The 22,184-nt window shown below is 51.8% G+C and overlaps 2 protein-coding genes across 7 annotated transcripts in view; one reads left to right on the forward strand and one right to left on the reverse strand.

Annotated features, from left to right (window-relative positions):
* Window positions 1–22,184, forward strand: part of APH1B (aph-1 homolog B, gamma-secretase subunit) — a 73,972-nt gene that overhangs the window by 48,112 nt on the left and 3,676 nt on the right. The gene's annotated exons all lie outside the window — the stretch shown is intronic.
* The window catches only part of CA12 (carbonic anhydrase 12), a 52,093-nt gene that overhangs the window by 12,728 nt on the left and 17,181 nt on the right, over window positions 1–22,184 (reverse strand). For all 6 annotated transcript variants that reach the window (XM_045822030.1, XM_045822027.1, XM_045822028.1 and 3 more), the window contains exons 3-8: window positions 7,210–7,389; window positions 6,212–6,354; window positions 2,783–2,878; window positions 1,905–1,968; window positions 1,522–1,679; window positions 238–364 (exon numbers count right to left, since the gene is read on the reverse strand). In XM_045822030.1, the coding sequence (XP_045677986.1) occupies window positions 238–364; window positions 1,522–1,679; window positions 1,905–1,968; window positions 2,783–2,878; window positions 6,212–6,354; window positions 7,210–7,389 (768 nt within the window). The remainder of the gene's footprint in view (window positions 1–237; window positions 365–1,521; window positions 1,680–1,904; window positions 1,969–2,782; window positions 2,879–6,211; window positions 6,355–7,209; window positions 7,390–22,184) is intronic.

The raw sequence follows: 22,184 nt of genomic DNA on the forward strand, positions 1-22,184 counted from the left end.
GCTTCCTACCAAGGCTCAGGGAAGTCGAGAGTGGGTGAAGGGCGACCTCAGTAAACCCACACACAATAGCTGCTCATGTACCTTGGTTGTTTTGGGGGCCAGAGTTGTTCTTAATCCACCTAAAGGCATCTGGGACAAAATCCGAGAGCAGGGCATCCCCCCTCCATACTCGATGAGCACCTTGGCACCCACTCCCCCCCCCACCACACCTGCCCCACACACCCTGCGTCGCCTCACCTTTTTGGAAGGAGACGTACACCAACCTCTCATCGAATTTCTGGACGTGCCGGAAGTTTTTGACCATTTCTACGGGGGATGGGTCGTTCTCGTGTGTGCAGTACAGAGCTGTCTCCAAAGCCAGCAGCTGCGGGGAGAAGAGCAGAAGCACACGCTGCAGGCAGAGGGACGGCCTCCTTGCCTGGCTTCTGGGAGGAAGAGACTGCCAGCTCTCACCTCCAGAGCCTTGTGGGCCACACAGCAGCGGGAAAGCCAGAGAACTGCTCCCCTTCCCTGTGGGCATCCGGGTGACTGGCCATGGGGTGAGCTGCTCTGCCTTCCCACCTCCCAGGCTTGGGGAAAGGTCAGTGCTGTTAGCCTCAGGTTGTGCCTGAAATCTGGGTGCAGGTAGGGGGATCAGTCTCTCCCTGAGACTGCACCACTGTCCTGAGCCTGATTTGGAACCCAACTCTAAATCAGAGGGGCCTAGCAGGTCCCATCAAAAGGAACAAAAAGAGGGAGGCGGGATTTCACAGGTCATCTGACTGCCAGTTCCACGGAGTTTTCATATCCCCACATGGATTATACGATCAGTCTCCAAGGCTGTTCTGGGAGTAGAAGCGCCTGTTCTCTCGGTTACTCAGATCAGTAGCTCATAGTGAGAAAGGAGCCACAGTGAGGGGGTGACAGGTGGGGTGGGCCAGGAGCCAGTGTGCAGCACTGCCCCGGCCCTGGCCCCCGACGGCCTTTTTTCCTCTCGGTGAATTGAGACTGTGGGGTAGAGGGACGGGCAGTGGCCTGGTCTAGCTCTGTCACTAACCAGCGGTGATCCCGCAGTATCGTCAACTCTCTAACCCTCACTTCCGTCACCTGTAAAATGAGCGTGTTAGAGATGTTTGCTGAGGCTTCTGTTGCCAGTTTTACACTAGACTGTGAGCTTCTTGAGGGCAGAGAACCTCACTCATAGCTGTGTCCCAGCTCCTGTGTGTGTTAAACGATTTAACCTGATCCTTCCTTCATTCCACCCTGCAAAGGAAGCGTGCTCTCTCCCACCTGAGAGGTGAACACCATGCATGGAGGGACAGACTAGGAAATGCAACTTAACAACTCTTTTTTAAAGAGACAGACGCATTTTCCTGCTTGACTTGCTAGCCCCATGTAATGGCTGCAGCGCTTCCCACGCATTCGTGACGTTTGGAGAACATTTGAATAGCCGCCAGTGAACCTCTAAGTGAGGACAGTGAGTCATCAATCATGATTTGGGTGACACCACGTGGCCTCTTACCGGAGGGGCACAACACTCACCTGCTCCTGGGAGATTTGCACGGGGTTCCTGAAAACCGTCCAGAGCACAGTGGGGTGGCAAGGAGGTGTGGTCAGGGACCCTTGGTAGCGATAATACTCTTCAGGCCTCTCAGGAAGCAGCTCTTCGATGCTGAAACCCGGAATGTGCGCTTCTTGGCCTGGAGAGACATGTTGGGGGATGGCGTCATCCTGGCTCACCATGGCAGAGGAGCAGCTGAGCATGTGCCTGAGCCTAGAAACGTGAACTAGCCCCTTCCTGGGCCCTCTGACCCAAGGGCCTGGTCACGGGCAGCACCTGCCCTCAGCTTTCGTTTCCCTTCAGGTCACTCGGGAGCCACTATATCCTTCTCCAACGAGGGCGATTAGCGTCCCAGGCCGCTCACCTTTGTACTTCACATCTGGAAGGTGACTGAAGATCTTGTCGTAGGAGGGGTTGAAGGAGCCCATCTGCAGTGGAGACAGGGCAAGCTGAACGGGGGCAGATTCTGTAGGCCGAGCCCGAACTGACAACTGCTCATCGAAGGGCCTGGCTGGGGGTACGTGGTCGCCACTGCCAGGCCGTGATGGGTCACTAGGCTGGCACGGGGTGGCGCAGTGGTCCTGCCCCCCTGTAGCTCAGGACATAATGTTTCCAGCTCAAGGCACTGGGGCTGCAGTGTCCGGGGCAAGAGATACAGCTTGTGCTCCTGATTATCTGGCTGTGAGCCGGAAGGCATGTCCTTCCAAACTTTAAGGGAGTGTGAGTTCATACAAGGCAGGTAAGAAACAAGGTACATACGGTCTCATTAGGGAAAAATAATGCAAGTGAATCAGGAGATAGTCCCATTTTCTGGGATTAGGAAAGAACTCATCCCAGAGTTCATACCAAGGATGGAACTTGGATGCCAGTTGTGTCAGGGTTTCAGGCATCAGATGGTACAGAATTGAATGATTCCCACCCTCTCTCGCCCCCCCCCACCCACTCACATGTGCTATCCAACTGGGCAATTCCATGCCTTATGCAGTTGGGCTGTGGACTAGGGCTCATCTTCCCAATGTTACAAGAGATGCCCATTTCTGCTGCCCAGCCACAGACAGTGCCGCCTCCAGGCCAAGAGAGAAGCAACTCTGTGGGGGAACGCCCCCTGCTCTGAAGGCAAGACACAGCCTAGATGCTATTGAGCCATGTACATCCCACAGACAGGTGTGTGCGGAACCATACGCCAAGTCTGATAGCACCCAGCTTTGAATTTCACGTAAAACCCCTCTTAACATCTCTTACCTCTATGAGGATAGCTAGGACGGCAAGGCCTTGTGGCTCTTTACTTGCAGTGCTGGCATTGGGGTACCGGTCCGAGTTGTAGTGGACAATATGCAGCTGCAGTGGACAAGAAACTGCTTATAAGGAGGTGCACGACTCACGGGAACCTTTCACTTTTGCAGGAGGCTGGAATCTAATGGGGAGGACAGACCTCCCCCGAGGTGGATTATGCCTCTCAGGCCCTCCCCTCATGGCCTCCCCAGTTTCCCTTTTCCCTCATTCCTCCCTGCAGACTCTGCCAGGGCAGACTGCCTCTTACTAGCCACTGTATCCCAGAGTCTGATATGGTGCTCAGAAAGTACCATGTGCACAATAGGTAATGAGTGAATGAATGAATGAATGAATGAGTGAGTGAATGAGTTTTTATATTAGCCATGAAAAACCCTGGGTACTTTGGAGCACTTCTCCCTTCTGATTCTATTTGCTTGTTTTAGAGCCCAGGCCGAAATAGTCTCATGTTGTCTGGCCACTCTGCACTTGACCTGGAAGCACAGGGGTCTGGGGCGGTAAACCTCTAACTGTAACTTACTCATCATTGTGTCCAGAGAGGACACGTGTTTATCCCTCTGGCAGAGAAAATCACCACATGGTCTTATCAAGGTTTTATCAGGCGTATTTTAACTGGCAATAAAACAAAAATCTTGCTCCATGAATATAGACACTAACCTTCACAAAAAATTCTAAATTCATTTTTTCAAAGCAGAAATTGTCATTATCAAAGTGAGGAGGAGAGAAGTTTTGGGGAAATCTTAGGTTTATAAAGTCTGGGTGAGGTCACCACTCTCTTTCTCCACCAAGTGATGAGCCAGCGAGAAGCCCGCCGTCCACAAGCCAAGGGAGAGAGCGCCCGCCGTAAGCCCACCCTGCGAGGCCTGGATCTTGGACTTCCAGCCTCCAGATCTACACTGGCTGCTACATGTAAATCTGCTCCTGATCGTTCATGTGCAAGCCTTGGTGTGGACAAATGCTTTCATTTCTCCTGGATGAACGGCCCGGAGTGGAAGGGCGGAGCCGCAGACTGGTGGGGAGTCCCACCGTGCCCGGAGACCAATGCAGGGCACTGGAGAAGACGATGCTTATGTTCCGAAAGGGACAGGCTTCTTTGTATGAGCAGGCTAAATTGCTTCACTTCCATAAAAGTTGATGAATACCCTCAAAGGCCACTACCTCCTCTATTCCCTACAGAAGATTTTACTGTCCATTTTAATACTTGAGATGTTTTCCCTAATTTCTCTACAACTGGGCCCAGTGATGAGGTAACACTTAACACAGCTGAAGAAAGCTCAGGGACTGGGACCACGGCTTCCAAGAAGAAAACTTCCACACGGGTTTTGGCCCATCCTCTTGAAAGCAACAATGGTGCGACTAATTAACATTTCCTGGGTGTGAGACACGAAAGATGACAATAGGGAATACTGTCCAGGGAGCCAAATCTGCCGATGTTTCACTGGGGACAGTTCTGTTGGGGGCTAATGACAGGGAGACGGACAGAGTGCTGCTGCCACAACAACAGCCAGGAGAGGCACCTTATAATTAGACATGTGGAGAGAGAAGCGTATGGAACACCCAGGGATTCTCTTCACCAGGCTTAAATTATTTATCCTTCTTCCTCACGTGTATTAAAATATATGGCCTAGTATTTGGTCTCAAGTGAACAAAAGGTCTAGGTAGGCATCAAGACATTGCAATGGCAAAGTCTGACAACATTTAACCTGATTTTTCATCCTAAAGGCGGCGGCATCCCTTGTTCTCAAAATGCTGCGTTAGTAAGTAGATCCACAGCTGTGACGCACGTCCTTCTGTTGGTCCTTCGCCTCCCGGGGCTATGGCACACTGAGACTTTCTCTCTCTTTCATTTGTCTTTATCCATGTTTTTTTCTGTCTTATATGGTTATATTCAGAATTCAAGAATATTTGATTGAACACAGCGCAACGTCCCCCACTTTTCAAGTGGCCCTTTCTAATTTTTAAAAGTTATATCAAATTATTCCTTCTTTTAAGTGGTCCTCTGTTAAGGATTTCTTAGGGCTCCTGTTTCCCCTTTTCCACCCGAAGGGTGTGGCCTCCTGCGTTGCCCCACACCATCCTCGCCTGGCGTTGCTTTGACAGACAGAGCAGAAGTCTATGTGGCTGGAACCCAGAGGCCCTAGGGCCTTATTTCTTTTGTACGCCTGACTTTGAGCTTGTGATCTGTTTTAGCACTTTCCTCACTGCGCTCAGATTAAATCAAGGGGGGCGCGGGGTGAAGGCTAACAGAACAGAAGGGAATTCCCTGCCAACAGGACTACGAGGTTGCTTATGCAGACGCAACCATGAAGAACCTCCACATCCTCGAGGACCCGGGATAGAGAACCCACCAATGTAGGGTTAACCTGGTGTATTTTCTCTGTTATTGATGTTATGGCCCATCTTCACCAGACTCTTGGTCTAATGATGAGGCTTAATAGCAGAAAATACAATAACTAGAAATATCTTGAAATGTCCAAACCCTCCCAGCCTACACCGTAACTCCTCCTTTATTCCCCACGAGAAAGTAGGCGCCCCCACATGGCAGTTAGCCTGGAAGGGCTACAGCCCTGGAAGTTTGGAGAGGGGCCTGGTCTGAAATACGTGCAGCTCCAGCAGTGCCGTCCTGCCTCTCCAGAATTATAGTCTTTCCACACTGGTAACTCAACTTGTAATTAGCCTGAGACATTAAGCAGTTCAGCAATTAAGAACAGAGGAAAGTGGTCATGTCAGTGTTTACTGTGGGCTCCACTTGCTGATCAGTAGTATTTATCTCCTTGTATCACACTGTAAACATTCAGAACGCACCTCCAAATTCAAGGCCGTGGGGGCTCTGAATGTGGCCAAGTACAATAGAAGAGTATCCCTGGACCTGGATCCCCATATTCAAAGCACAACCTAGGTCCAGGGAAAGGAAAGATGCGATGGGAAAGACCTGTGCGAACAGCATGGAGTGTGAAGACACAGAAGTTTGGGGGGACAGTTACCCCGGTATGATTCAGCAGCAGGATGCATCAGCTAGACAAGCTGATGGGATCTTAATCTGTGCCAACAGAAGGGCGATCTCTAGAAAAAGGGCATATGTGTCCCACGGTGCCCTCCCCACCCCCGGGAGCACTGCCTTCTGAGCAGCATCGCTCAGTAAAAGGTAGAGACAAACTCAGCCTGTTTAGGAGAGAAAGGGGACCAGGACACCACAGAGGAGCTGCAGGGAGGCCGGAGTAGCTACACCTTCCTATGCTGCTGATGGGGCTGGTGTGGAGAGCATGAAGGCTGTGCCCCCCCCACCCCATGCGCTCAGATCTTATCTGCACACCAGCTAAATGGAAGAATGCCAGGTGACCCACCGCCAGGCAGCTTCTGCCAGCCCAGCACCCCACTCACCTCGGCAGCAAAGTGCTCCCCACCAACGGTGTGCTCAGAGCCGCGGGGGTCGTTCTGGTCCCCCCAGTGCAGGTGCAGCTGTGTGGCGCTGTAGCGGGATGGGAGGCCCTGGATATGCATGCCTGGGGGCAGGCTCAGCTTCACTGCAGGAAGTGGAGAGGCAAGCTCAGAGTCAGGCAGACAATACATGCCCGGGCCCAGACTGGGGCAGGTGGATACAGCAAGGTGGAGACTGGAGAGGGGCAGCCTGTGGGTCAGAAACCTGGCCTCTTGTCCTCAGAATGTCCCTATTTCACTAAAGCAATTCCAGTGGCACCTGCACCTTCTTGGTTCCTCTTGCAAAATGATGGCAGGAACACAGATACTAGACCAATGGGTGGCTGTTCGTTTACATATCCATGCACTACACACCTGGCTACGGAAATAGAACCTTTAATAAAGTACCTGCCAAGCTGTAGAATTCTATCACTGCAACAACAATTGCTATTCGAGAGGCATCTGCTCTACAACAGATCCCAACGCACGTCATCTCTCATCTTCATGGTACCCACCAATATGCCCATTTTCCAGGTGGAAGCTCAAGGAGGTTAAAAGTCTTACCCAGAGTCTCATGACTCATAAGCACTCGAGCCAGAATTCCAGGCCAGGTTTGTCTGACTCCAGAGGCTGGGTGCGTGCCCGCAGTGAACTGTGGCTTCTTGAGTTCATGATGCCCAAGAGTTCATTCCCACACTGCAGCCAGTGGCCAAGGGGCTCAGGCCTGTCCCCTCCCATCTCAGGACACGTGCTGCTCCTGAGAGGTGCTGCTCTGGCACAGTGGCCGGAGCCCAGGGCCTCCAGCATTCCCTGGAGAGAGTGGTCCCAGATGCCCTCAAGGGCTCCCCCTGGCCCTCTCCCGGATGTCTCCATGGAGCCCCCTCCCCAACAGATGGAAGAGGGCAGACGGAGTGGAGAGAAGCTCAGACATCCCCGACATCTCTCTGGGGTCTCTCCCTCACCTGAATGGCCATTGTTGGTCAGTGTAAACTGCTCATTGGCAGACACATTGTAGCCTTGGAACTTAAGGGGCACAAGGTTGTTGTCATACTGGAGGATGTCACTGTGCAGGTCTATTGGGGACTGCATCTGGCCCCCGCATAATGGGTAGTTCTTGGGCCAGCTTTTCTCCCCGTCAGGACCTGGAAAAAGAGATTTAAGCCCAAGATTTAATCAGTGTTCCACAAACTCCTCTTTCCTCACTTTCGAACTCTGTATTCAATATAATTCCTCCTTTCCTTAATCCAGAGGTAATTTCCTCAAGGCCCAGAGATCTCCGCCTATAGAACCAGGTTCGGAAAATGCCCCAAGACCATTTGCCCTTAAAGTGATGTGGGGAAAGGCCTGGGGCAGCCCCAGGCCAGGGGCCAGGGCCCACCCAGCTCTGCTTGGCTTTGTGTCTTGTCTATATTGGGACACAATACACACCCTCCCCACGTGACAACCTGCTGACTTTCAGCCACTTCACCTGCTACAAGCAGGACTGCTCTGGGCCCTGGGCCCTGGGCCCAGAGCCGCCAGGGGGGAACCCAGCACGGGAGCCCCTGCTGGCCAAGTCTTGTGTTCTAGTGGGGAAGGATTTAATGAATCTGCTGGGGTGCCCCAAGTTGGAAAAATAGGTGTCTGAGTGACTACAGCTCCAGAAGGGTCTCTGAGGCTGATGGAGTTACAGGCATGACCCTCTCCTAGCGAGTACATACCCTTGAGAATCAACACTACGCTCATCTACGTACGGTACGTACGGAACCCAACCTGACAGGGATACCAGACAAATACCAAGTAATTATAGGCCTGGAATCACGGAGCCAAGTGCAGGGTTTACACTGAGAAACAGAATGACAAGACTACAGACTAATTATTACAATGTAACTGACAAACTACCAGTGAGGAGGAACAGACTTAAAAAATAAATCCGCCAGGGCTCAGGGCTTCTTGATAACTACCAGGTAATAGTCCTTCTGCTGGAAATGAAAATAAACAATCCAATCCCACTTCAGATAAACTTTCCTACTCTCACAGGGAAAAGCCTTTAAAGAATGTAAGGCTATGTTTAAAAGATTATCTCCCATGGTAATTAAACAGATTTTCAGGCTGAGGTTTCTCCAGAGGAGCAAATAATTGACAAGTCATGGCTCGTTCAGTAGAACGTGGTGCCCGTGGGCTCTCCCGGAGCTGGGCACCAAGCCTTGCCACCTGGGCCCGTGCACCGGTATTTCGGCACAGGGAAGGGTGCCGACTCCAGCAGAGGTGGAAGGAACACCAGGGTCTGGTAACCCTTCCATAGACGAGAGTGCCGTCTCACAAGTGTGCACACCGGCCACAGAATCCCGATCCCCTGCACCTCGTCTCTGACCAGGGGACCTCATCAGAGAGCAGGGAGAGCCCGAAGTCAAATTTGGTGCCCAGGGTCATTTAAAGTGCTGAGGAGTTGGTCCTGGGTCTGGGCACACACAGCAGAACCCCACTGGTTTTTCAGGCTGTCCGCCTTTGGAGAGACCTTTCCAGAAGTGTTAGCGCCGGGAGGGACTTCAGAATCTCCAGTCCAGCCTCCCACTGGACCCCTGTGTCCTCACTTGCATGCATCACTCTCCACCAAACTCTGTTGTTTTTCTATCCAAGACCTCAAAGCCCAGACTCAAGGCAGCTCAGCTACACCCAGAGGTGATAGGGGAGAAGGCTGGGGGACACCAAAGCCATCACTCCAGGGGCAAACTGGAGGAAGGCAGTCCTTCAGCTGAGGGCAAAACCAAACCCCTCGGGGACAGGAGAGAGCAAGCTGACGCACTCCTGTGGTTCCATGTGAACCCCAAGGGTCAGGAAGAGGCACACAAGGTGGGTGGTGAGCTCTCCAGGGTGAGGCTGCCGGCCACTTCTCTGCTCACTGGGCCCACACTCGGGTGGCGGAAGCTGCCGGGCAGGGGTGAATGGGAAGCCTCAGGAAGTGAAGAGGCACGCACGCGTGACTACAGGGAACTAGGTCACGGAGAAAGCGTGTCAGGGATAGCTAAACCAAGAGCTGCTTGGGGACTGGGACCTCTCATTTTCATCTCTGGGAGCCCTTGTTGTGATTAGGGTCACACATAGCAAGCATTAAGGAAGCATTTTCCCAGAGAACAAAAGACCCCAGAGAACAGAGAGCTTGAGAAAAGGTGACTAAGAAGACTAAATGGTAATGGGGGAAAAATAAAAGATCTAAAAAATAAAAGCATTTGCTAAATACAAAAAAGACCCCACCTTTTTTATTTGTTCTAAATACTCCTTCTTGGATGTTAGGCTAAATCAGGTATTTGGAGACAGGAAGGACCAAGGTTAAAACAGGCAACAGAGTCCGTGGAGGCAAACGCTCCCGGGAAAGAGAAGCGGCTCTGGGGGACCAGGAGAGCCTAGAGAACGGAACGGCCTGGCGGTGCCACCTCAGTGCCCGTGAGCTGGTCACACTCCGTGCCCAAATCTCCTTGTCCTCCGAGCAGATGGGAGGCCTGGACAGTACGTTCCAGAATGTCCCTCTGGCTCTCAGGCTCTGAGATTTGCGAAGATGACTGGAACTAAGTGCCTTCGCCCTCCGATTCAGGCAAGTCTGAACGGGTCGGGGAGTGGGGCTCATGCCCAGGCTGCTCCGGTGTGACAAGGTGCCCAGTGGGGACCAACTCCAGGCACGAGGGCACAGGGCACGGCCGCACCTGGGGCTGGCTGGCAGGGGCGGCGCCTGCAACGGGAACCCGCCGTGGGCCTCGGCTGATGTCCTCAGGGGCACCCCTCCTTGAGCACCCGTCACAGGCCCTTAGGTGAGAGGGTCCGAAAGCCTTTTCTATTCCTCCTGCAGCTGCCTGAGGATGCGTCTTCATTCATTATTATTGTTGCAGTTATTTTACTAGCCTCTGTCCTTACAACTCAGCAAAACAAGAATTGCCCCATTGTATAGACAAAAAATTGAGATGAACCAATTTGCCCAAAGTCAGACTTTAGTAACAGAGGTACCTTGCCTGAGTCACGGGACTTCCCTGCCCTTCTGTTTCAATATTTACCCAGGAGTTTGGCGCACCTGTCTCCTCCCTTTCCTGTGTTCTCTGTAAAGGCAGGAATCGTGTCTCATCCATCCATGCTCCGTCCACAGTGCCTGGCACAGAGCAGGCCCTCACACGCTCACTGAACTGGGTTCTCATGCTGACTTCGTGCTGGTTTGTCCCCAGGGAAGCATACACCTATATTAATCCCCTAGCCTCCCACTCCCCGCTGCAACTCCTCCTCATTAAAGAAAAGGACCACAAAACAAACAAGCGAGCAAAATAGAGCCAGAGATGTGGAGATAAAGAACACACTGACAGTAACCAAAAGGTAGGGGGAGGGAGATAATGGGGGAAAGAAGGGGAAGAAGGGTCATCAAGGAACATGTATAAAGGATCGACCCATGGGAAAGCCAAAGGGGGGTAGGATGGAAGGTGGGGGTGGGTGGGGCAGGGGAAAGTGTTGGCAGGAAAATGGAGACAACTGTATTCGAACAAGAATAAAAAATGGTTTAAAAAAGTGAAAAAAAAAATAAAAAGGAAAATGGCGTTACTTACTTAAGTTCAAAATTGACCCTCCTGGCTTGCTAGTTTACAAGCATAAGGATATGTTCTGTCTGGGACCACTCATTGAAAAAGAAATCTGGTCACTGTCCTGTAGCCTGGGAGGTGGCCTCCCAACTGTGGGGCTTTGTGGCAGTTCATAGGACCCTGCATCAGCTCATGATGGCTGGTGTTCCCTTTGTGCACAGCTGGGGACATTGTCAGAGCAGCCTCCCTGTCTGTGGTTTGTGAGGGAGGTGCCGCGTGGCTGGGCACCAGAATAACCAGTATCGGGGTTACTCTTCTGCCCCTAGACCCTGCCAGGGCGATGTGTGGTTGCCACCACAGTAGCACTAGCCTCTTTGGCTGGCAGCTGTGGTTCAGGCTGCAGTTTTTCAGCTCAGTCTCAGCGTTCACACTTGTGCCGTGTGCTCCGCTGTCAGAGACCACCCCTCGGACTGGCTCTCCCGGAAGAAGTATTTATTTCCAGCCACCTAAAAATGTGACTTTTCTCTTGAGTTTTGCCTTTGCCTCTTCAGCTGGCTGGACCCTTTCCATGACCATGATAAAGGAGATCATGTGAACCTCCCAGTTTGTTTTCCCACAAAAAAGCAAAGCATCATTTCTTTCCAGTGAGTGAATTTTTCTGCTTTAGGCAAAACAGAAGTGGACCAAATTTCTGTTTTGAAATGTAACAAGAGATCAACGTGGCACAGCTCAAAATGCCTCTTGTGATTTCTGATTGGAATTGAGAATTGTGAGGCCCAGGGTAAGCCTTGCACTACCTGAGGACCAGAATTTTTTCAAGGGAAATTTCACATGCATACAATGGTAGAGAGAAGAGCGAAATGAACCCCACCCGCCTCTCCCCCAACTTCAACAGCTAACAATTCACAGCCAATCCGGCTTCATCTTTGCTGCCCCATCTCTCCCCTGTCACAAAATAACTCGGAAATAAACCCAAGTGTATGTCATCTGCACAGACTCCAGTGTGTCTCTCCAAAACATAAGGACTCAACTATAATCCCATTAGCACACTTAAAAAGTAAGCAGTTCTTTAATATTATGGAATCCAGGCAGAATTCAAACATTTCCAATTATAACTTTTTAATGGTTTATTTGTAAAATTCAAGATTCCAATACCGTCCCCTTATGGCAGTTAATGGGTGTGTTATGGCCTGGAGCCCGACTTCATGGGGCAATGCCTCATCTGAGGACAATGGGACCCACTCTTCCAAGACTCAGAATCCCCGGGCCAGGCTGGCTCCGCCCATTCTTTGCTCTCATTCGGCCTAAGGAGTCAAGTTTCCACCACCACCTCCACAACCAGGTCAGGCCCTGCAAGGGTCACACTGCAAAGGCCCCCTGCAGGGTCCCTGCCTCAGCATTTCCTGTTAGCCGCTCCCTTTCTTTGCAGTGCGCCCTGCCCTGCTGCAATAAGAAGCAGAACCAGAGCCTCAAATGCCTCCGCCTGTCAAGGCCTCCAGAGGCCATCCCCAGCCAGCCCCCGTGGTCAGGCCCGCCCTCCTGTCCTCAGAACAAGCTGCTCCCACCAACCTTCACAAGTGTTCTCATGCGAAAAATTGGCATAAAATGACTCCTTCCCCCTTCAGCCCTCCAAATCTCATCCACTCCTCCAAGTCCAGCTCAAGTCCTGCCTCAGCCGCCCCAGTGCTGCCTCAGCCTGCAACGGTACACTGATGTGAAGTGTCCTTCAACCCGGTTCACCCGGGACTGTTGTCTCCAGATCAGAGCATAAACCTGTCCCAGACCAGAACTCCAAGCCTCCAAGTTTCAAAGACTTTTTGAAGGCTACAATTTTTGTCACATCTCTCCACCATGTCTGAACACATAGTGGCACTTACTAAACACTTAACAAATTGAGATTTGAAGGGTTTTTTAAGCTCATTTCAGAAATGGAGCCATAAAGGGATGAGAGAAGAGTGTGTGTGTGTGTGTGTGTGTGCGCGTGCGTGCACACTTGTGCATCACACTCGTGCATTACAGGAAGATGAAGCTACCAGGGAAACTCGGGTTTTTAACAGAGACATCTGAGCATATCCCATGCAGAGGGAAGGGGCAGTGGAGAAGGAAAGCGGATCTGGAGACAGAGGGGCTCATTAGTAGAGCGTGGCCCTGAGAAGATGCTGGGGGAGGAGGATGCCGCCAGCAGAAGCAGAAGTTACTCTGGGCTGAAGGAGGCACTCCGTGGATGGATCAGACCGGACCACTGCCGCCTTCCTGGAAAGGAAGCCCACAGAGCGGAAGCCCAGCCGGGAGCCCAGGGACTCAGCAGGCCTGCCACGGCTATCAGGGAGCGGCACGGCTGTGGGAGGGCTGGCGGGCTAAGCTTTTCACCCCCTGAGGTGTACGCAGCCAGAGCACACCACTGAACCTGAAAGTGTCTATGTGATATTTAAAAACCAAACTTATATTTGGCTATCAATATACCTGTGTCTTGTTTTAAAATGTAGTTACATAAGATTCCAAAGCAGATACAAAAGGGGAGTATGGTATAATATCCCCATGCACCCACCTGTTCACGACCGGTTCCGTTCCACCCCCACCCCACCCATTCCCCCTCCAGTGGATTCCTTTGAAAAAAATCTATAGATGCTTGTACATAACTGAAGAACTCTTACAAAGTAACCACAGTATCATTTTTGCATCTAAAAACTGTTAACAGTAATTTCTTTTTGTCATCAAATACCCAGTGAGGGTTCACATTTCCCCAATGCCCCACCGATTTATTTAACGGTTTGTTTGAGTCGCGGTCCAAGTAAGGCCCGCACACTGGTACTGGCTGCGGTACATCTCTGAAGCTTCCTTTGACCTTAGGGCCCCTTTCACCTCTCTCCAATGGGGGGGTTCACTCTGTATGTATGTGTATGTTCACAGACTCATTACTGCCTTGGGCAAATAACTTACGGAAGCAAATGAAGGGCAATTTCATTGTTTTCTAACTTTTTTGCAGATATAATATAGAAGTAAGTGAAAATTTTTAAAAATGTATTTTCAACTCTAATTGACATACAAGTTTCAGGTAGCAAAAGTTTTTATGAGCTGATTCACTTCTTATATACCTGGTACATGTCACATTATAACATATAACAATGCAAGTACATAGAGCTCCTGAGAAGACAAGAACTATGTGATTACTGGTACAGTTTGATTCCTGTTTCTCACTGATGACTCTTTCTCACTGACTGTGCATCCTATGTGCTCAAGAACAATAAAAATGATAGTGAAAATAAAAATTTTCATTTTTATTTGTTTGTAACTTGAACTCTATTGATGAGTCTGGACCAAAAAATAAATCTGCACTCATGATTACCCTGTTTTGAGGTTTGTCTCTGGACCCGAGTCAGGTCTCCCTGCTGCCCCCCACACTGCTTGGCGGCCGCGCCCCTCGAGGCAGAGCCCCCGTCAGTGCCCGCCCTGTGTGAGCAGCGTCCTGGGCCGGGCCAGCCACTGGCTGCAGGGCCTGGTGCTGTGCACTGGCCACCAAAACACAGGTCAGAACTGCCCCGACAGATAAAACTGCACGAGATTTACACATTCTGGGTGTGCACAGACCTTTAGTCCAAACTTCAGTACAATAAAATCTTTTGGTCAACCCCCAGAGTCTGTGAGGGGATCTGGCTTTAGTAAAAGGGCACCTCATCCTGGCATGTGTGTTTATATGAAAGTGATCACAGGTTATGTCTCAAATTTGAATACACATTTAATACAATAGATTATATTTGCAATAAAAATGAGCAATTCAAATGTTGAGTGAAAGGGGAAATCACTTAACACCCTCCTTGGAGCGCCGTTTAGTTTTGAAGGTAATTTATTTGTTTCTTCAGCGAGAGTGGCCGTGTGCCACACACTGCTCCAGGTGTGAAGGTACAGTGGGGAGCACGACGGATCTGACCTCTGTCCTCACAGAGAGCGCACAGTCCAGCAGAAGAGGCTGATAACAAATTACAGATAAGCCAACTGATACATAAATAAAATAATGTAGTCTGCAATGGTGCAGACAGGCTTCGCAGAGGAGGTTCCATGAAAACTGATACTTAAAGGATGGAACTGAACCAGGAGCAAAACCTGAGAGAGGGCAGAGCAAGCTCGGAGGCCCCGCAGCAGCCGAGAGCCTGCATGGTTGTGTGTGTGGGGTAAAGATTCAGGAGCCCCAGGACTCGTCCAGCTTCCCCTCGGCCAGGCTGGGCACTGCCCTACCACCAGGCTGAGCGGGGATCATTCAGCACGTGCTCATGTAACCTCCTCCCTCTGTTACGTTCTCCTTTCAGGGGGCTGCTCCCCACTCCTCTCTGGGGGTCAACCATGAGTCACAGAAAACAAGGCTAGGCCGCCGGACCTCATGCAGAAGGGAAGTCAGCCTTCGGGTCCTCTCTAAACCCATTTCCAGACCGCACCTCCTCAGGATGTTGTCGGGGTGCGGAGGCCACATTTTCAAAATAGATTTAACATATTCTTTACAGCTCCTGCAGTTCACCTCTGAAGCTGACTAAAAGATATACAGGTTCTCATACAAGGCCAGTGGGTCCAGCCTGTCGGTGGTATGAGTCCCCAGAACGTCCGCCTTGGCTGGACTCCAGGGCCCCCGCAGAAGGCCACATTCTGCTGACTCTGCCTGTTTTCCAGCCCAACCCCCACCCCCCCACCTGGGGGGAGAAGCCAGCCATGAAGTCCTCGATCCCGCCCAGGAGGGAAGGAGGCTAGGCTAGCAGGGCTGCAGGTTAATGATCGATGGATGAGGTCTTATGATTTCATTATAAACAAACAGAGGCGAGGTATCAAACTGCTGTGGAAGCTCTTCCTCTGTTACTGTTACAAATGAATCAGAGCCAGGTCAGCGAGCAGGGGCGAGAGGGTCAGGGCTATTTACTACTCTGCAGCTTCGAGCAGGACGGCCACAGCAGGCCCAGCCTTCTTCCTTGGATTTTATGTAGGCCAGTACAAACAGGAAAGTTTTCTAAAGATGCTTCAATACAAACTTCTTATCAAACTTGCCTCTTTCTTATTTCAGTTTGTGTTTGGGTCCGCTTGAGGGGGAGGACTGAGGGGGAGGACTGAGGCGGAGGTCAGGTAGAGTCCTGCCAAACCTCTCGGCACCGTTTCCGGCTTAGCCAGGGCGGTGGAGGCCAGTCTGCAGGTGGCGGCTGAGAGGGTGTGCGCTGCAGCACTGAGGCTGCCCACTTCGCTCTGCCAGCCTTTGGGCGTCCTTCCTCTCCACCGTGCCCTATCTGGGGGGCCCTCCCTCTCCAGTAACCAGTCTGCAGTATTGCTGGGGTGGGGGGGGGGCAGGGAAGGTAACAGGGAGTGGGTGGAGAATAAGGGGCCGTGTCAGGTTCCTTCCGGAGGGAAGGCTCTTATAGGGAGGAGAGTGTGGTTTGCAGGCTGCCAAAGGTAAATGGGGGACCACTGTCTGTTTCTGCTCCTCTCTCTCTGCCCCCTCTTAGAGACTGCTCACTGTGGACAAGCTGCCCGCTCCTGGACTTCTCTGGGCCTGCTCTCACTGCCACCCTTGATCGCAGCAAAGCTGAGCTGCTGCCATTCTCCCTGCACACCGCGCTGCCTCCCGCCTCCAGCCCCTGCAGCTCTCGCCCCCTGCCCCTCTCACCCACAGAGGCAGGACAGAGTGTTTCCCCCTCCTCGGTGCTCCTGCAGAAAGAGCCCTTTGCGTCTCACTTACCTAGCAGCCCCTACACTTATCAAAATAATATTTTATACCTCCCTACCCCAGTAGACCCACGGCTCTCAAAGTGTAGTCCCTGGACGAACATCATCACCATCATCACCTGGGAATGTGTTAGAAATGCAGATCCTTGGGCCCCACCCCAGACCTATGAGTCAGACTCCAGGGATGGCGCCGGGCATCTGCCCTTGAACAAGCCCACCAGGTGGTTCTGATGTGTGAGGACAGTTCAGAACCCCTGCACGCGGCTCTCAGCTCATCCGTCCTTGTAGCCCTGCCTCCTGCCCCGGAGCCTGGCCCACCGAGGTGCTCGACACATGGACCTGGAGCAGCAGTGACGCTCCGCTGGGACGTCAGACAGGGCTCTGGTGGTAGGAGCCTGACTGCAAGGTGAAGCCCAGCCAGGCCCCCACCCGCCAGGTGTAAATGCAGGGCGTTCCCTCTGGTCTCCCAGACCCGTGTACAGGGGAATCGCGGTAGACGTGAGAGCACTCGTCCACCGTAGAGCCAGATGTCCAGCTCTGCCCTTAAAAAGACTGTTACTCATTGTGGACCATGAGGAACAGAACTTCCTTTTTTAAACCTGTTTTCTTGACTCACTTCATTAATCTTTTTTATTGTGGTAAAATATAAATAACAATACTTACTATTTTAACCATCTTAAGTGAATTCAGTGGCATTAAGTGCCTTCACACTGTTGGGCATCGAGCCCCACTGTCCGTTTCCAGAACTCTTCCCATTAGCCCAGAAAGATGTTCCTGGTGGGAGTGTAAAATGGGACAACCACCGTGAAAATGTTCGGTGGCTCCTCAAAAAGTTGCACACACAAGTATCATGTGATTCAGCAATTCCACTAGGTACAGACTCAGAGATGTCGAAAGTAGGGACTCAGACAGAATTATTCAGATTAGCCGAAAGGCAGAAATAACCTAAGCACCCATGGACACATCTGTAGGAAAACTGAATGTGGTATATGCACACAGTGGGATGTTATTCAGCCATAAAAGGCTGGTCTCAGTTTGATGCAGAAGTTCCTTTCCAAGGTTCTAACCCACCAGATGTAGAGGAGGGTCGAGGTACATCTCTGTATTTTCACAGCACAGAACCAAACTTGTGCCGGATGCGCCGTAAACACTCACTAGTTGAGGAAGACTTCCTGTGATTTACTTGGTCTGGACTCGGAACAGTGGTTGTCAAACCCGAGCGTGCATCAGAACCCCAGGATGGCTCGCCGGGCCCCACCCTCGGAGAGCCCGGGCCAGCAGGTTTCGGGCGGAGCCCCAGAATCTGCATTTCTAACGGGTTCCCAGGTGATGCTGATGCTGCCGGTCTGTGGACCACACGCTGAGAACCACTGGTCCAGAGCAGTGCTTCTCAACCCTCGGTGCACCCTGGAATCTCAAAAACCTTCCAACATTGCCCCTGGCCCAGCCCGGGGTCTGGTTTAATTGGTCTTCGGTGGGGGCCAGATACAGGAGGCTTTCCGTGCTGCCCAGGTGATTCCAGGGTGAGGCCCGAGGGCAGAGGGGCCCTTCTCATCTCACCGGCAGCATTGTGGTTGGAGCCAGGACTTTTTACTCCCCGGTGTCAGGTGAGGTTGCTTTTTAAACAAATTACAGTCAACCCTTGAACACCCTGGGCGTTAGGGGCACCGACATACCCTCCTGGACCCTCCCGTGCAGCTGAAAACTCTTGTGTAGCTTAACTCCCCCAAACTTTCATCGTCCCTCCGTATCCTGGGGAGACTGGTTCCAGAACATGCCCTCCCCCGTACCAAAATCCACAGACTCAAGTCCCTCGTATGAAAATGCGGAGCACAAGGTATACCATCAGCCATTCACATCCCCGGATTCCCAGCCGCGGATGGAAAATGCTGCTCTGACCTGCAGTTGATTGAACCTGTGGGTTCAGAGTCAAGGGTGCTTACATAGCAAATTGTTTTAGAAGACAGAGTGTCTCCTGCCGGGTCAGAGGGCTGATTTGTTTCCTGCCCAGTGAATAATGTCTCCCTTGGGGGCAAGGGTTGGGCAGGTTTGCCAAGTGCCCCTTTTAAAAGATTGGGGTCTCCTCAGCCATGTGCTTAGCAGTTTGCATGAGTAGGTGGCAGTCGCCTGGCCCTTGTTATACCGCCCTGTGAAACTGGGGCTGGGGAAACCGGTGCGAATGTCGCGCTGTCACTCTTGCGAGCACAGCAGATCCTCAAATACCATCATTTTGTTCAAAGTTGTTTTAACATGGACAACATGCTGCAGCAGCTCAACCCTCGTTCACAGCAACTGGCCAGTGCTAAAACTGGTTCTGTTACACGTTGTTTTGCTTTAAGTTGCAGAGCCTGTCAGCACTGAGGACTTAACTATATGCAAGTGTCCTTTGTCTCTGACTCAGGAGGCTCGTGTCTTCGCCAGCATCCATGAAACCACGGCAGGCTGACTGGCTAGTCTGCGTGCCATCTTAGACACCCTGCACCCCCAGGATTTGACAGGCGGAGAGGGGAGTGGGGTCACGAGGGAGGGTCTTGGGGGCTGCACTGTGGGCCTTGGCATTAATCCTGGAGGCTCGAGGGGCTGCTGAGGAACTTGCAGCAGTGGAACGTGTTGGTCTGGTGTGTGTGTTACATGGAGATCGGAGGTCTGGGAGGCAGGCCTGGGGAAAAAGCACTCTGAGGGTACAGGCACAGAGCGGAGCATCTGAACTTCTGAACATGCACTGGCCGGGGAGGACCAGGGAAAGCCAGAAGGAAAAGATGAAGTCTGGAATGAAGGCTCTCAGTGCCTCTGCTCACACACATGATGGACCCCGAGACCCAGGGACACTTGTCTCCCAACACACAGCTCAGCGCTCAGCGGCGGCCACCCCGACGCTCTAACTGTGCCCACACTCTCGCCTGCCCTTTGACTCCTGCTGCCTGTGTGGGGTGCGTCCCGTCCCCAAAATGCACGCGCGTGGAACACCCACACTCCCCTCGCCCTGCTGGCTCCTTTGTCTTCCAAGAATCAGCTTCTCAGGCTGGCCTGGTGCTACCCTTGCCCCCAAGCTGAGGCTTTTTGCCTCTGCTCTGTCCACAGAACCTGTGCACATTATCATAGTGCTTATTTGCTCCATTGTGATCACCTGTTACAGGTCTGCTAGCCCCTCAACCGCCAGCCCGCTGAAGGCAAGCGCTGTGTTGTCTTGCCGCTGACCCCCACTGACCAGCCCACAAAGAGAATCATTAAGTGCTTGTCGGCAGAATAAGTGAGTCAGCAAATGAACTGTTATTTTAAAGCTGACAGCAGTTTCTTCTGTCGCTTGAGGTGGAGTAGGATATAAAACTGATGGAACTGGAAGACTGGCCTGGACTCGGGGGCAGGGTAGGCTGGGGTTCGTAAGCATTTTCTACGTCCTGGGGGAAGGACTAGAAAGTGTCCTTGGGGAGGTGCTACCCACATCGTGGGAGGGAGCACTTGGCTAAGTCTTCTTAGTTACACAGACCTGAGGGAGGGAACCAGCATTTCTGCAAAAGTGCAGCCCCAGCTGTAAGCTGCTGGTGCTTCAGGCTGGGATGCTGAGCATTTTGTCTAGCCAGCCAGTGACCCAGACTGAGTGCATCTTCAACAGGTCTGTGCCCTTGCAAAGAATGGTGTCTTTCTACACGAGCATTTATTCATCCGGGACTGGAATGTGTTGCCTCCATGATGTTATTTCAGACTGAGCCAGTGGTTCTCAACAGGAATGCTTCTGTCCCCAGACATTTTTGCTGCTGACATCTAGTGCATAGTGGCCAGGGATGCTTCTAAACACCCTACAATGCACAGGATAGTCCCCCACAATGAAGAATTATCCTGCCCAAAATGTCCACAGTGCACAGGCTGAGAAGGCCTGGACTAGACTATAGTGACAGTGTCGTCTGGACCCTGTGGAAGGAAGGGCCAGATCGCTCACTCCGGAGGAGGTTCTTTTCGAGGGAATTGGGTCCTCTCTCTGTCCGTCACCCTGGGGCAGGAAAGGGGCCTGGCCTCAGGAAAGAGGAAACACAGCCAGAAGGACTCCAGGCCAGGAGAGTGAGGCTACCGCCTGCAGCACGATGGCCGGGGACCCCTGGGAAAGGGATGGCTGTGCCCTCTGGGAGCAGTGATGACAGAGATACCTGTTTCAGCTTTTCCTTTTAGGCTGTAATTGCCTTGTGTCGTTCCAGGACCTCGTTCAAACTTTGTTAAACTCCAAGTCCTGCAGAGTTGTTCGGTTTGTCTAACCTGCCATTTAGTGAGCGCTTACTATGTGCCATGCAGCCTTCTATGTCAGAGGTTGGTAGCATTTTCTGCAAATGGCCAGAGAGTAAACATTTTAGGCTGTGGGGCTATGCATTCTCTGTTGCTGCCACCCAGCTCCGCTGTTGTAGTGCAGAAGCTGCCACAGCCACTGTGCAAGTGGATGAGCACCACTGTGTTTCAAGAAAATTTTATTTACAAAAAATATGGTGGACTGGATTTGGCCCATGGGCCATAGTTTGCCAACCCCCATTCTGTACTCTTAACATGTACTAATGAACTTACTCTGCATACCAACCCGACAACATAGGTGCTGTGTTCTCATTTAGTAGATAAGGTCACTGGGGCACGGCACAGAGGGTGAGTAACATGCCCAAAGTCACCCTCCTGTAGGTGGCAGGGCTGGGCTCTGACTCCGACAGCTCACATCCCCACCACGGCAGGCTTCGGAGAGTCCAGAGCCCGGGCAGCAGTGGTGGCTACAAGGTGGTGAAAGGTGACCAGCCAATAAGCCCTGGGGAATGGCCCAGAGCTAGAGGGGAGAAGCAGCAATGGAGGGATATGTGACCTTATAAACATCCCCCGGGGAGTCTGGAAATAACAGAAAAAGGGTATCTGAGGAAAACATAGGAACTTTCTGCAGTTACCCAGGGTTGGCACATGAACTAAAGTGAGAGCTAACTGGCCCCTAAACCAATTGACCTGCTGTTGACTCAATGCTTTACCTATTAGCTTTGACAATGAGAAAGTTCTGTCTGATATCTAACCTATAGCACTCTTGCTGTTATTTAAAGATACTCCCTCAGTTTTCCCTTATAAGGAGAAAACTTGCTTTTTGATGGTTCTTCTCCAGGCTGTCTCCTCTCCAGAGAGGCATGAAGTGCAGTGAGAAAGCCATGTGGAGGGAAGGCCGTGCAGAGGGAAGGTCATAAAAGGCAGAGGGAAGAGGGCTCTGGAGCGATCCGACCGAGCTGCCAATCACAGCTCTGCTACCTGCAAGCTGTGTGGCTTTGAACACTCCGCTTAGACTCCCTGAGCTCCACTTACAAAGTGGAAGTGGCAGGCGCCGCCCCCCAGTGCTGAGGCGAGGAGCACGGGTGGGAGCGTGAGATCCATGTCCGGGCAGGATGGGCTTCCAGCACGTGCTGCTTCCCAGGACTTTTCCAACTGAATGGTTTCGACTCTTCCTTTTTTGCTTAGGGGCCACTTCCCAACCTTTCAGAGTGAGTTCCCCCCTCACCTCGCCAGAAAACAGAGCTAGGGTTCCTTGTATCTCCTTGCATTCCTAGGGAGAAATGCGTGGTGACGTGGCATTCTGTTTCAGACTAGCTTCCCCTCTGAAATCCTACCACCCTGATCAAGTACCACCTTCTCCCTGGTGCCTTCTCTGACTCCCAGAGCCAAAATAAACAGAGGAATGAGTGATTCTTTCCTCATCCACT

The sequence above is a fragment of the Phyllostomus hastatus genome, unplaced genomic scaffold (genome assembly GCF_019186645.2).
Source record: "Phyllostomus hastatus isolate PE091 unplaced genomic scaffold, TTU_PhHast_1.1 phas_scaffold_501, whole genome shotgun sequence".
NCBI classification, from domain to species: domain Eukaryota; kingdom Metazoa; phylum Chordata; class Mammalia; order Chiroptera; family Phyllostomidae; genus Phyllostomus; species Phyllostomus hastatus.